The sequence below is a fragment of the Megalopta genalis genome, unplaced genomic scaffold, assembly GCF_051020955.1.
Source record: "Megalopta genalis isolate 19385.01 unplaced genomic scaffold, iyMegGena1_principal scaffold0624, whole genome shotgun sequence".
Classification (NCBI taxonomy): domain Eukaryota; kingdom Metazoa; phylum Arthropoda; class Insecta; order Hymenoptera; family Halictidae; genus Megalopta; species Megalopta genalis.
The window spans coordinates 101205-114945 of record NW_027476693.1 but is presented as its reverse complement, the minus strand read 5'-3'; the positions used below and the strand labels follow the sequence as shown (position 1 = coordinate 114945).

Sequence of the window (13741 nt, the reverse complement as noted above, 5' to 3'; positions counted from 1 at the left end):
AAGCTAAATCGTCTGTTTTGCATGGATTTGAAGGTAACTCGTTTGTTTCGCATGCAGTTGAAGCTAAATCATGCCTTTCACAAGTATTTGAAAATGAACCATTTGAATCGCATGGCTTTGAACCTGAGCCTTCTATTTCGCACTGATTTGCACCTAAATAATGTGTTTCGCATGGATTTGAAGCTAAACCTTCTACATCCCATGGATTTGAAGCTAAATCATGTGTTTGGCATGGATTTGAAGCTAAGCCTTCTACTTCGCATTGATTGGATCCTAAATCACGTGATTTGCATGGATTTGAAGCTAAGCCTTCTACATCGCATTGATTTGAAGCTAAATCACGTGTTTCGTGTGGATTTGAAGGTAACTCGTTTGTTTCGCATGCAGTTGAAGTTAAATCATGTCTTTTACAAGTATTTGAAGATGAACCATTTGAATCGCATGGCTTTGAACCTGAGCCTTCTACTTCGCACTGATTTGCACCTCAATAATGTGTTTCGCATGGATTTGAAGCTAACTCATTTGTTTCGCCTGCATTTGAAGCTATATCACTTATACCGCAAGTATTTGAAGGTAAATAATTTGTTTCGCATGGATGTGAAGCTAAACCTTCTACTTCGCATTGATTTGAAGCTGAATTATGTGTTTCGCGTGGATTTGAAGGTAACTCGTTGTTTCGCATGCCGTTGAAGCTAAATCATGCATTTCACAAGTATTTGATGCCGAACCATTAGATTCGCATGGATTTGAAGCTAAGCCTTCTACTTCGCACTGATTTGAAGTTAAATCATGTGTTTCGCGTGGATTTGGAGCTCACTCGTTTGCTTCGAATGCAGTTGAAGCTAAATCATGTATATCACAAGTATTTGAAGCTAAACCATTTGTATCGCATAGATTTGAAGTTCTGCCTTCTACATCGCATTGATTTGACGCTAAATATTGTGTTTCGAATGGATTTGAAGCTAACTCGTTTGTTTCGCATGCAGTTGAAACTAAATCATGTATATCACAAGTCTTTGCAGCTAAACAATTCATTCGCATGGATTTGAAGCTAAGCCTTCTACTTGGCATTGAATTGAAGCTAAATCGTCCGTTTTGCATGGATTTGAAGGTAACTCGTTTGTTTCGCATGCAGTTGTAGCTAAATAACGAATATCACAAGTATTTGTAACTAAACCATTTGTTTCGCATGGATTTGAAGCTAAGCCTTCTACTTCGCATTGATTTGAAGCTAAATCATTTGTTTCGCATGGAATTGAAACTACCTCGTTTGTTCCTCCAGCTTTTGAAGCTATATCACTTATATCGGAAGTATTTGAAGCTAAATCATATGTGTCGTATGGATTTGAAGCTGAACCTTCTACATCGCATTGATTTGAAGCAAAATCTAGTGTATCGCATGGATTTGAAGCTAAACCTTCTACATCACATTGATTTGCAGCTTAATGGTGTGTTTCGCATGGATTTGAAGCTAACTCGTTTGATTAGTCTGCATTTGAAGCTATATCACCTATACCCCAAGTGTTTGAAGCTAAATCATTTGCTTAGCATGGATTTGAAGCTAAACCTTCTACTTCGTATTGATTTAAAGCTAAATCGTGTGTTTCGCATAGATTTGAAGCTAACTGGTTCGTTGCCCATGCAGTTAAATCTAAATAACGTATATCACAAGTATTTGAAGCTAAACCATTTGTTTCGCATGGATTTGAAGCTAAATCTTTCGTCTCGCATGAATTTGAAGCTACGCCTTCTACTTCGTATTGATTTGAAGCTAAATCATGTGTTTCGCATGGATTTGAAGCTAACTCGTTTGTTCCGCCTGCAGTTGAATCTACATCACTTATATAACAAGTATTTGAAGCTAAATCATGTGCATCGCGTGGATTTTGAAGCTAACTCGTTTGTTTCGCATGCAGTTGAAGCTAAATCATGTATATGACAAGTATTTGAAGCTAAACCATTTGTTTCGCATTTATGTGAAGCTAAATCATGTGTTTACCATGACAATGAACCTAAATTATGTGTTGCCCATGGATTTGAAGCTTAATCACGTGTTTGGCATGGATTTGAAGCTAAGCCTTCTACTTCGCATTGATTTGAATCTAAATCGTGTGTCGCATGGATTTGAAGCTAACTCGTTTGTATGGCATGCTGTTGAAGCTAAATCATGTATATCACAAGTATTTGAATCTAAACTATTTGATTCGCATGGGATATGATGCTAAGCATTCTACATCACACTGATTTGATGCTGAATCATGTCTTTCGCATGGAATTGAAGCTAACTCGTTTGTTTCGCATGCAGTTGGAGCTATATCTTTTATATATCAACTATTAGAAGCTAAACCATTTGTTTCCAATGTATGTGAAGCTAAATCATGTGTTTAACATGACAATGAACTTAAATCATGTGTTTTGCATGGATTTGAAGCTAACTTGAATGTATCCTCAGAATTTGAAGTTACTTCATTTATATCGCAAGTATTTGAAGCTAAATCATATGTGTTTCGCTTGGATTTGAAGCTAAACCTTCTACATCGCACTGATTTGAAGCTAAATCATGTGTTTCGCATGGATTTGAAGCTAACTCGTTTGTTTCGCAGGCGGTTGTAGCTAAATAATGTATATCACAAATATTTGTAGCTAAACGATTTGTTCCGCATGGATTTGAAGCTAAGCCTTCTACTTCGCATTGATTTGAAGCTAAATCATTTGTTTCGCATGGATTTGAAGCTAAACCTTCTAGATAGCATGGATTTGAAGCTAATGCTTCTACATCGCATTGATTTGAACCTAAATCATGTGTTTCGCATGGATTTGAAGCTAACTCGTTTGTTTCGCATGCAGTTGAAGCTAAATCATGCCTTTCACAAGTATTTGAAGATGAACCATTTGAATCGCATTGATTTGAATATGAGCCTACTACTTCGCACTGATTTGCAGCTAAATAATGTGTTTCGCATGGATTTGAAACTAACTCGTTTGTTTCGCATGCAGTTGTAGCTAAATAATGTATATCACAAGCATTTGTAGCTAAACCATTTGTTTCGCATAGATTTGAAGCTAAGCCTTCTACTTCGCATTAATAGGAAGCTAAATCATTTGTTTCGCTTGGATTTGAAGCTAAACCATCTACATCGCATTGATTTGAAGCTAAATCATGTGTTTCGCATGGATTTGAAGCTAACTCGTTTGTTTCGCAGGCGGTTGTAGCTAAATAATGTATATCACAAATATTTGTAGCTAAACGATTTGTTCCGCATGGATTTGAAGCTAAGCCTTCTACTTCGCATTGATTTGAAGCTAAATCATTTGTTTCGCATGGATTTGAAGCTAAACCTTCTAGATAGCATGGATTTGAAGCTAATGCTTCTACATCGCATTGATTTGAACCTAAATCATGTGTTTCGCATGGAATTGAAGCTAACTCGTTTGTTTCGCATGCAGTTGAAGCTAAATCATGCCTTTCACAAGTATTTGAAGATGAACCATTTGAATCGCATTGATTTGAATATGAGCCTACTACTTCGCACTGATTTGCAGCTAAATAATGTGTTTCGCATGGATTTGAAACTAACTCGTTTGTTTCGCATGCAGTTGTAGCTAAATAATGTATATCACAAGCATTTGTAGCTAAACCATTTGTTTCGCATAGATTTGAAGCTAAGCCTTCTACTTCGCATTAATAGGAAGCTAAATCATTTGTTTCGCTTGGATTTGAAGCTAAACCATCTACATCGCATTGATTTGAAGCTAAATCATGTGTTTCGCGTTGATTTGAAGATAACTCGTTTGTTTCGCATGCAGTTGAAGCTATATCACCTATATCCCAAGTGTTTGAAACACAATCATTTGTTTCGCATGGATTTGAATCTAAACCTTCTACATCGCATTGATTTGAAGCTAAATCGTGTGTTTCGCATGGATTTGTAGCTAAGCCTTCTACTTCGCATTGTTTTGAAGCTTAATCATGTGTTTTGCATGGATTTGAAGCTATCTCGTTTGTTTCGCCTGCAGTTGAATCTATATCACTTATATCACAAGTTTTTGAAGCATATCCATTTGTCCCGCACAGATTTGATGCTACGCCTTCTACTTCGCATTGATTTGAAGCTAAATCATCTGTTTCGCTTGGATTTGAAGCTAACACGTTTGTTTCACATGCAGTTGAAGCTAAATCATGTATTTCGCATGGATCTGAAGCTAACTCGTTTGTTTGGCCTGCATTTGAAGCTATATCACTTATATTCGCAAGTATTTGATGCTAAATCATTCGTTTGGCATGGAGTTGAAGCTAACCCTTTTACTTCGCATTGATTTGATGCTAAATCATTTGTTTCTCATGGATTTGAAGCTAAACCTTCTACATCCCATGGATTTGAAGCTAAATCATGTGTTTTGCATGGATTTGAAGCTAACTTGATTGTATCCTCTGCATTTGAAGTTACTTCATTTATATCGCAAGTATTTGAAGCTAAATCATATGTGTTTCGCATGGATTTGAAGCTAATCCCTCTACTTCGCATTGATTTGAAGCTAAATCATTTGTTTCGCATGGAATTGAAGCTACCTCGTTTGTTCCTCCAGATTTTGAAGCTATATCTCTTATATCGCAAGTATCTGAAGCTAAATCATTTGTTTCGCATGGATTTGAAGCTAACTCGTTTGTGTGGCATGCAGTTGAAGCTAAATCATGTATATCACAAGTATTTGAATCTAAACCATTTGATTCGCATGGGATTTGATGCTAAGCCTTCTACTACACACTGATTTGATGCTGAATCATGTCTTTCGCATGGATTTGAAGCTAACTCGTTTGTTTCGCATGCAGTTGGAGCTATATCATGTATATGACAAGTATTAGAAGCTAAACCATTTGTTTCGCATGGATTTGAAGCTAAGCCTTCTACTTCGCATTGATTTGAAGCTAAATCATTTATTTCGCGTGGAATTGAAGCTACCTCGTTTGTTCCTCCTGCTTTTGAAGCTATATCACTTAAGTAGGTATATATGTTGCGTTCTGCAATCAAGGGCGAGGGGAAGGCTGAGCCGGGGGGGTAAAGGGAAGGAAGCATCATCGTGAGCGGCACGCGTCGTGTGGAGGGGGGAGTCACCGATAAGGAGTTTTGCGGTTTTGCATCCGGAGAGGTTCTCGGACGCCTTACCCGGAAGTTGCTTATCTTGCGAAGCGATATCGGGGGATTTTGGTTTCTCTTAAAGTATGGTTTTTTTATCTGGAATATTGTAGAGTGCGAGCGAGAGAGAGAGAGGGGGAGGATGTAGCGGTAGTTCTCTCTCTTGCATAAGACGACGCATGATTCTTCTCGCGCGACGCATTTATAGAAGTTTTGTGGTTTTGTATCCGGAGAGACTCGCGGATGCTTTACCCGTGATTTTGGTCTCGTTGAGATTTTTTAAAGTATGGTTTTTATCTCGGTATAATATTGTAGCGAGCGAGAGAGAGGGGGAGGATGCAGCGGTTGTTCTCTCTCTTGCATAAGACGACGCATGATTTTTCTCGCGCGACGCATTTATAGAAGTTTTGTGGTTTTGTATCCGGAGAGACTCGCGGATGCTTTACCCGTGATTTTGGTCTCGTTGAGATTTCTTAAAGTATGGTTTTTTATCTCGGTGGAATATTGTAGAGTGCGAGAGAGAGAGAGGGGGAGGATGCAGCGGTTGTTCTCTCTCTTGCATAAGACGACGCATGATTTTTCTCGCGCGACGCATTTATAGAAATTTTGTGGTTTTGTATCCGGAGAGACTCGCGGATGCTTTACCCGTGATTTTGGTCTCGTTGAGATTTCTTAAAGTATGGTTTTTTTATCTCGGTGGAATATTGTAGAGAGCGAGAGAGATGGATGCATTGCAGCAGTTGTTCTCTTTTGCATCAGTTTTTCTCTTATGGACGATATGGACGGAGAGAGATGTATTTTTTGCCTTGCAACGGTTTGTTGCCACATCCTTTCCATGATTAGTGATTTTGGAAGTCTCCTTATCCGGTTTTTCTTTAACGATGCGGATAGAGAGAGAGAGAGAGAGATGTATTTTTTCTGCTTTATCCTTTTTGGAGAGAGATGTATTATAACGATGTGAGAGAAGTGCATGTATGCATGCTAATAAATAGGTTGCCGAAACACGACGTGCGTTAAACGGCTACCATACTGTGTGCACATTGTGACGACCAAGTTTTTTCAAGAGAAGTGCGTGTATATCTTTAAAGATGTTCGCGGTCGATTTTATTATAGACATGGATGGGTTTAGTATTGAAAAAAAATTTATTTGTAAAGAACTTGCCATTGTTAATGTTCATTCTGGTGAGAGTGAGTTATTTGAGTTTAAGCTAGATTACAATTGTTGCGCACGGCACAAAATTAAAACGCCGGAATTCGGGAGGAGACGACACGCGATTTATTGTTTTGGACTCCACCGTCCTTTGATTTACAAGCTTTTGGAGCACGGCTCCGTTCGGCGTATGCAGTGTAGCACGGCTACGACTGGACTATAAAAACTGAAGCACGGCTTCGTATCGGCGCAAGGGGCGCTAAATTAAACTGTCTGTTCGCTATATCGATATCTTGGAGAATCTCGCCGTTATTACTTTGCGGCAGTATATATAGACACCTGGCCGATGCTCAAGGTGACGCATCGTCAGGTGTCGAAAGCCGGTCATTGCCTCCTAAGGCAAAAACGCTGCATGTATACAATTAGGCCGAGGCGAGCGTTTGACGGTCGGGCCAACGCACGTCGATCGTGTTATTGTCTTGCCGCCTCGCCGTTTATTCGACAAAAACGGCGAGACGGCGTACATCGAAAGTCGAGCGTGCGTTGACCCGCGGTCCGCGATTCGGCCGAAACATACCGCCCGCCTCAGCTCCGCTGATCTTATTGACTAAATGGCGAGCACGCTCCGCCCGCCATGTACGCTCGCCTTCCCTCGCTACTGCTCCGGTCCTGAGGAGGGTCCAGCGGGCATGTCCACCGGCAAGCGTACGAGCTGCGTGATCGGCCGAGTGTAACATCCGCCGGCGGTGCGAATGGTTACGACTCGAACTCGGCCGTCCTCACCGGGGTGCAGCGTCTGCACGCGTGCGAGACGCCAACACGCCGGTGGGCAATTCGCGTCGCGAAGAACCACGAGATCTCCCACCTGCAGGTTCCTCTCGGCACGCCACCATTTGCTGCGCTCCTGCAGCGTGTGGAGATACTCGTGGTTCCATTGTTTCCAAAAATTGGCACGCATGGTTTCGACCCCTTGCCATCGGGACAAGGGGGAGGCGGCGGTGTCCGGCGAACGTTCTCCCGGAAGCGTAAGCAAGGGTGCCCCCGCCAAGGAATGCCCCGGTGTAAGGGCCGCGTAGTCCGTCGGATCGCTCGACATCGGTGTTAGGGGGCGGGAATTAAGGCATGCCTCGACGGTGCACAATAGGGTGCACATCTCCTCAAAGGTGAGGGTGTGCTGGCTAACCACCCGTGCTAAGTGGCGTTTTACTGCCTTAACCCCCGCTTCCCATAAACCGCCGAAATGCGGAGCTCCGGGTGGGGAGAAATGCCACACGATGTCGGCCTCTCCGAGAAAGGCCGATACCTCGGCTGAGTCGCGGACCGCCCGAACCATCGCTGCGAGCTCCCGTGCGGCACCGCGGAAGTTCGTTCCGTTGTCGGAATAAATGGCAGCGGGCCTACCCCGACGGGAGACGAACCTCCGCAGCGCAGCCAAGAAGCCCGCCGTGGTGCAGTCGCTCACCAGCTCGAGGTGGATCGCGCGGGTCGCGAAGCACACGAACACCCCGATGTATGACTTCTGGGCCCGATAACCCCGGCCCTTCCCCATGCGGGTCCAGAGGGGGCCCGCATAGTCGACGCCCACGTGCGAGAAGGGCCGCGAAGGGTTTACCCGCGATAAGGGCAACGTGCCCATGAGTTGGGACGCTGGAGATGCGCGATGCCTTGCGCAAGCTACGCACCTCCAGGTCACTCTTCTAACCGTATCTCGGGCGCCCAGAAGCCAATACGTCCTCCTCAGCACGCTCAAGGTGAGCTGGGGTCCACTGTGGAGGGCCGTGAGGTGCACAGCCTCCACCAGCAAATCCACCACTGGGTGCTTCGGGAGGAGGATGGGGTGTTTCTCGTCGTACGCGCGGGACGAGTTGTCTAGGCGTCCCCCCACGCGGAGCAATCCTGCCTCGTCGAGAAATGGGCTCAACCGTCGCAAGGGCGACGATCGCCCGACGAATTGGGATTTTCGGACGGCGCGTATCTCCGATGCGAAGGCGCCACCCTGCAGCCAACGGAGCCACAGGATCCTCGCCCGCCGCATCGGCGTTTTGTAATCCGAGGGACTAATCCTCCTTCGACGAAGGGCCGCGACAAACCGGTAGCATGTTGACGGGAGCGACCATGGCCCGCGAGGCGACGAGGGTCACCTGGGTTCCCGAGGGTTCGCTCGGGAACGGTCGCGCTAGCAGATACACCACCGCACCATGCGCGCGCGAAGACGCGTCCGCGGAACCGTGCAACTCGTATTGCTCCCCCCTGCGCGGGGATTGAAAGATGCCAAACCAGCGTGGCACTCGTGCGGCGCTTAAGAGCGGTAACTCGGCGACGAGTTCGCACCACGTCTGGTTGAGCTCGTCCGGGAGCGGAGCGTCCCAATCCGCACCCCCCAACCATAACTCCTGCAGCAATATTTTTGCTCTGATTTCTGTAGCCCTTGAGTCGCCGCTCGACTCCGTGGAGCATGGCTAGGGCACGGCCCTTTGACGAGCCGAGAGCGAGGGGTGGTTCGGTACGCAAGGGGTAACCGAACCACACACTGCCCGTCCGCCCGCCGTGAGACGGTGTTGACGGAATGTTCGCCGCACCTCGACTCGTCAGGGGGGGGGACAGATTTGGGACTCGCCTCCTCGGGCTCCCAGAACAACGCAATTGCTGCTGCAACCTTTTCTCCGCGCGACAGTGCAGGGACGCCGCGGAGGGATCGGGATCGTTCGCGGGTGTCGACGCGGCGCCCGAGACGACCCAACCGAACACGGTATTTTGCGCAATTGGCTGGCCGGGTGTTCCGCGGCGCAGGCCGGGACCGATCACATCCCCGTAACGATCGGCCCCGATTAAGAGATCTACAGGGAGATCTCTTGTCGGATCAGGGTCCGCTAAAATGAGGTCCTGCAGATGCGGGTATACGCGAATGTCGACGGTCGTCTTGGGCGCGTACCCGGTAAGTCTCCGGAGGACGAACGCGGAAAGCGGCATAGGAGCGTTCCCGCGCCCGGTCAACCGTAACACCAGATCGACCCGCGAAGTCACGCGACCCACCGGCGCGTCCCCCGCACCAGTCACGGTGATAGCCGCAGGCCGCTTCGGAAGGCGGAGGGCCTGGACGAGGGATTCGGAGACGAAGGTCGCCTCCGATCCCTGGTCCAACAGGGCTCTCACCGGCCTTACCCCCCCGTCGCGTGTCTCTACCCATACTAGAGCGGTCGCGAGCAGTACGGCCCTGCTCCCGCTCCAGCGTGCGACGCAGTTGTGGACCACGGACGATGCGGAGATATTCGTCGCTGTTTCCCGCCCGGGTTCTACCGCGGTTGACTCTGGCCCGCCACCAACCCCGGAATCCTGGTGAATCAGGGTGTGGTGCGAGCCGTTGCAAACGGAGCAACGCGACGCGGAGGGACACGATGTCGCGGGGTGTCCCGAACGGAGGCAGTTGAAGCAGCAACCGCGCGCCCTAACAAAATCCCGGCGCAGGTTGATCGCCATGCCCCTGAACGCAGGGCACCGGAACAGCGGGTGGTTGTCGCCGCACTTCCGGCAACGGCTCGCCGTCGTCGTCGTCGCCATCGCGTGGGAGCGTACCGGTGGTGGAGGTCGGGCCGGCCTACGCTCCGCGGAGGTAGCCGAGGGCTCCGGAGCCATCCTAAGCTCCGCGAAGGACCCGGCCCGATACTCCAGGAATTCGTCGAGAGAGGCATACGTGGGTGGATCCACGGCGGCGCGGATTTCGTGGACCCACGCCTCCCTCGACTTCGGGTCGAGTTTTTCCACCGTTAGGTGGACCAGCAGGTCGTCCCAATGGTCCACCGGCCGCCCCAAGTTTCGCAGCTGGGCCAACGCCTCGTTAGTGCGACGACGCAGCAAGGCGAGACCGCTGCCGTCGCGATCGCGGGTGAGCGGCGCAAGGGTCAGGAAGCTCGACAGGAGCGCACTGACGACCAGTCGCTTCCGGTCATACCTCCTGACCAAGGCCGCCCACGCGATGCCGAAGTTCGCCGCTGTCACGGAGTAGTGAGCAATCTCGGACGCTGCTTCTCCCTCTAAAGCACCCTTGAGGTACTGTAGTCGCTGGACGTCGTGAAGAGTCCGGTTCTTCACGACCAGCGACTCAAACTGGTCCGAGAAGCTCGGCCACTCCGTGTAGCAGCCGGCGAACCTCGGCAATGGGAGTCGCGGTAGCTGCGCCACGGGCGCGCTACAGGAGTCGGGCTCCCTGGTCTGACTCGCGTCAGCCAGCGCAGACGCTCCGCTCCTAAATGAAGCGATCAGTTCCACGAAAAAATCACTTGCCTGTTCAAACTCTGCTTCGGCCCGCTCGAAGTACCCCTGTTTGAAGTAGTCGCGGGTTTCCCGTTCTTCGGAAGTGGCCTTCAGCTCCAACTGGAGGTGGAGGCGTCGGCACGCGTCCCACTCGGTCCGCAGGCGGCGAAGGCGTTCTTCGGCGGCGGCTTCGGTGAATTTCGCCTTTCCCAGGCGCTTGAAGTTGGGCAGGATCCGGCAAAGGCCCCCGATGGTGAGCTCTTGCTCCTTGATGATTTGCTCCATGTTGACCAGCAGTGTTATAGAGACTCGTATGCGTCGATCGACTGCGTGATCGACGCTGTTGATGGAGATGTTTTATCTCTCCTGTGTCGTCTCCGGAATCCGGCTCGAAGGACCAGAAATGTTGCGCACGGCACAAAATTAAAACGCCGGAATTCGGGAGGAGACGACACGCGATTTATTGTTTTGGACTCCACCGTCCTTTGATTTACAAGCTTTTGGAGCACGGCTCCGTTCGGCGTATGCAGTGTAGCACGGCTACGACTGGACTATAAAAACTGAAGCACGGCTTCGTATCGGCGCAAGGGGCGCTAAATTAAACTGTCTGTTCGCTATATCGATATCTTGGAGAATCTCGCCGTTATTACTTTGCGGCAGTATATATAGACACCTGGCCGATGCTCAAGGTGACGCATCGTCAGGTGTCGAAAGCCGGTCATTGCCTCCTAAGGCAAAAACGCTGCATGTATACAATTAGGCCGAGGCGAGCGTTTGACGGTCGGGCCAACGCACGTCGATCGTGTTATTGTCTTGCCGCCTCGCCGTTTATTCGACAAAAACGGCGAGACGGCGTACATCGAAAGTCGAGCGTGCGTTGACCCGCGGTCCGCGATTCGGCCGAAACAACAATTATAATGATTTAACAATGCAAGATCGCAAAGGTGTATGGTACGTAACAAACTTCGTCCATGGAATACCATTTAAAAATTTTAGCGGTAAAATTAATTATCGGGGCGAGGATATCAAGTATATTATAAGAGAATTCACACGGTCATATAAAAACCCCATAATTGGGTATAAAGGGGGAAATATTGAACGGGATATTTTATTAAAAATTGGAATGAGATTAAGAAATCTGGAGGATTTTGGTTGCCCGAAATACGATATTTTAATAACCGACCCGTCATATGGGAAATTCAATAGCCCGTGCAGGCTGCATTGCTGGATATCGAAGAGAAAATCAAGTAAAAAATATCATTGCTGTTTGAGTGAGGTTCGCGTTTTTAGAGAATGGCTGCTTAAATTAAAAGGTAATTTTTTCTTTTTATTTATTTATTTACAAAAATGATTTTCATTGTCTTTCTACTACATCTTCTTTTTAGAGAGGGAAGATGGATTATCAGCGTCGAAGGTGGTGACGTCAAACGACGAATAAAAAAATTTAATACAAAGTTTAAGCAAGAGGCGGTTTGCGATTACCATGAGAAGAGGTATGTGTAATAATTATTTAAAAAAATTAAAATTTAAAAAAATTAAAATTTATTTTTTAATAATGATTATTTTTTAATTAACAGGGTCTTCTTGAAGAGGAGGAGGAGGAGGAGGAGGAGGAGGTGGAGGAGGAGGAGGAGGAGGAGGAGGACGCGGAAGACTGCGATTGCAATCAACGGCTCAGTATCACTGTGCCCTCAGCGAGGAGCGCGTCCTTTGGAAGTAGTTCATGGAAGGTAACGTATTTTTTCCTTTTTTAGTTACTATTATTTTTTTCATTTCCACGATACCTTTTTCTTTGCAGAAAGAGATAATGATGGACTATCGACGCGAGGAGGATAGACTTCGAAGTTTCGAATTCTGGCCAATTGAGTATATTCAGCCGGAGGAGCTTGCAGCCGCAGGATTTTACTATCTGGGTCAAGACGATTTTGTCGCATGTTTTGCATGCGACATCGAATTGCATCGGTGGCAACATAACGACAGGGCTATGTCGGAGCATCACTTCTGGTCCAGAAACTGCCCATATGTACTGGGGGAAAATTGTGGCAACGTGCCGATCGATGCTCATCCCACAATCATGTCGATATCATCATCAAGAAGCGGTGTGGACGAGTGCGGAATCTACGATTATACCATGGATGAGAAGAGGTATGTACAACAAATGTTATTTTAAAAAGAAATTAAAATTTATTTTTAATAATGATTTTTTTAAATTAAGAGCGTCATCCTGAGGAGGAGGAGGAGAAGGAGGAGGAGAAGGAGGTGGAGGAGGAGGAGAAAGCTTGCGATTGCCATCAACGCGACGCGTTGGCGAAAGAAGAAGAAGAAGATTATATATATATATTGATGTCGATCATGTTTCAAAATTTTTAGTAAAAAAGATTGTAATAAAAAGGATTTATTTAACATATATTAATATACATTTTTTTAAAATACCCACAATCCTATCCAAAATTTCCCTAAAAATTATAGTTATTTCTTGCGAAAGAAGAGGAAGATTATATATATATTGATGTCGATCATGTTTTAAAATTTGTAGTAAAAAGGATTTTAATAAAAGGATTTATTTAACATATATTAATATACATTTTTTTAAAATACCCACAATCCTATCCAAAATTTCCCTAAAAATTATAGTTATTTTCTTATTGTAGCTATTCGGTTAGCGGTTCGTTCAGGGGGGTGAAGAGAGAACATTTTTATGATAGGGCATGTATATTTTTCAAAAAATCGTATTAGTTTACAATATTATTTTTCGCATTTATATAATTTTTCTAACAATGCTCGTCAACGGGTTGTATTCCACGATGCAGTCGTGTATCATCAAGCAGTATGCAGCCGTCGAAGGTAGGACATCCTTTCGACATTCGAATTCGATTCGCACGTCGATGGTCGCATTTTTCAGCGCTTCGTTTTGTCGCGAGCAATCGATGACTACGAACGGTCCATACAGTAGAAAATCGATTGTATTCAGTAACACCTCACCGTCGTTTTTTTCATAATAGGACTCTTGAAATTTCGCGTACATGTCGTAGAGCAACGCGTACTTATCCTTTTCGAAATCGATGTTCAAATCGTCGTAGGGATACATTTCCGAGTTCAAGTAAAGTCGAATATTAGATAAGAAGCAGGAATCGAATTGGGTAGCGTTTTTCTTTAAATCATTTTTCCTTTCGGTTTGTAACGCGAATATCACGTATCGCGGTTT

At 46.4% G+C, this 13741-nt stretch overlaps 2 protein-coding genes across 2 annotated transcripts; both read left to right on the top strand.

The window, feature by feature from the left end:
- The first annotated feature begins 11461 nt into the window (after positions 1-11461).
- Positions 11462-12030, top strand: LOC143263458 (uncharacterized). Its single transcript, XM_076528418.1, has 2 exons — positions 11462-11849; positions 11922-12030. The coding sequence occupies exons 1-2, from the start codon at positions 11465-11467 to the stop codon at positions 11972-11974; spliced, it is 438 nt and encodes a 145-aa protein (XP_076384533.1). The 5' UTR covers positions 11462-11464; the 3' UTR covers positions 11975-12030.
- LOC143263456 (death-associated inhibitor of apoptosis 1-like) lies at positions 12020-12796 on the top strand. The gene is made up of 4 exons (XM_076528416.1): positions 12020-12029; positions 12127-12266; positions 12335-12681; positions 12752-12796. Exons 1-4 carry the CDS (start codon positions 12020-12022, stop codon positions 12762-12764), a joined length of 510 nt encoding a protein of 169 aa, XP_076384531.1. The 3' UTR covers positions 12765-12796.
- Positions 12797-13741: the final 945 nt, after the last annotated feature.

Coding starts and splice junctions, on each gene's coding strand:
- LOC143263458 (XM_076528418.1), top strand. CDS start 11,465: ATGCAAGATCGCAAAGGTGTATGGTACGTAACAAACTTCGTCCATGGA. Junction 11,850..11,921: donor ATGGCTGCTTAAATTAAAAG/GTAATTTTTTCT, acceptor TCTTCTTTTTAG/AGAGGGAAGATGGATTATCA.
- LOC143263456 (XM_076528416.1), top strand. Junction 12,267..12,334: donor TTGGAAGTAGTTCATGGAAG/GTAACGTATTTT, acceptor TTTTCTTTGCAG/AAAGAGATAATGATGGACTA.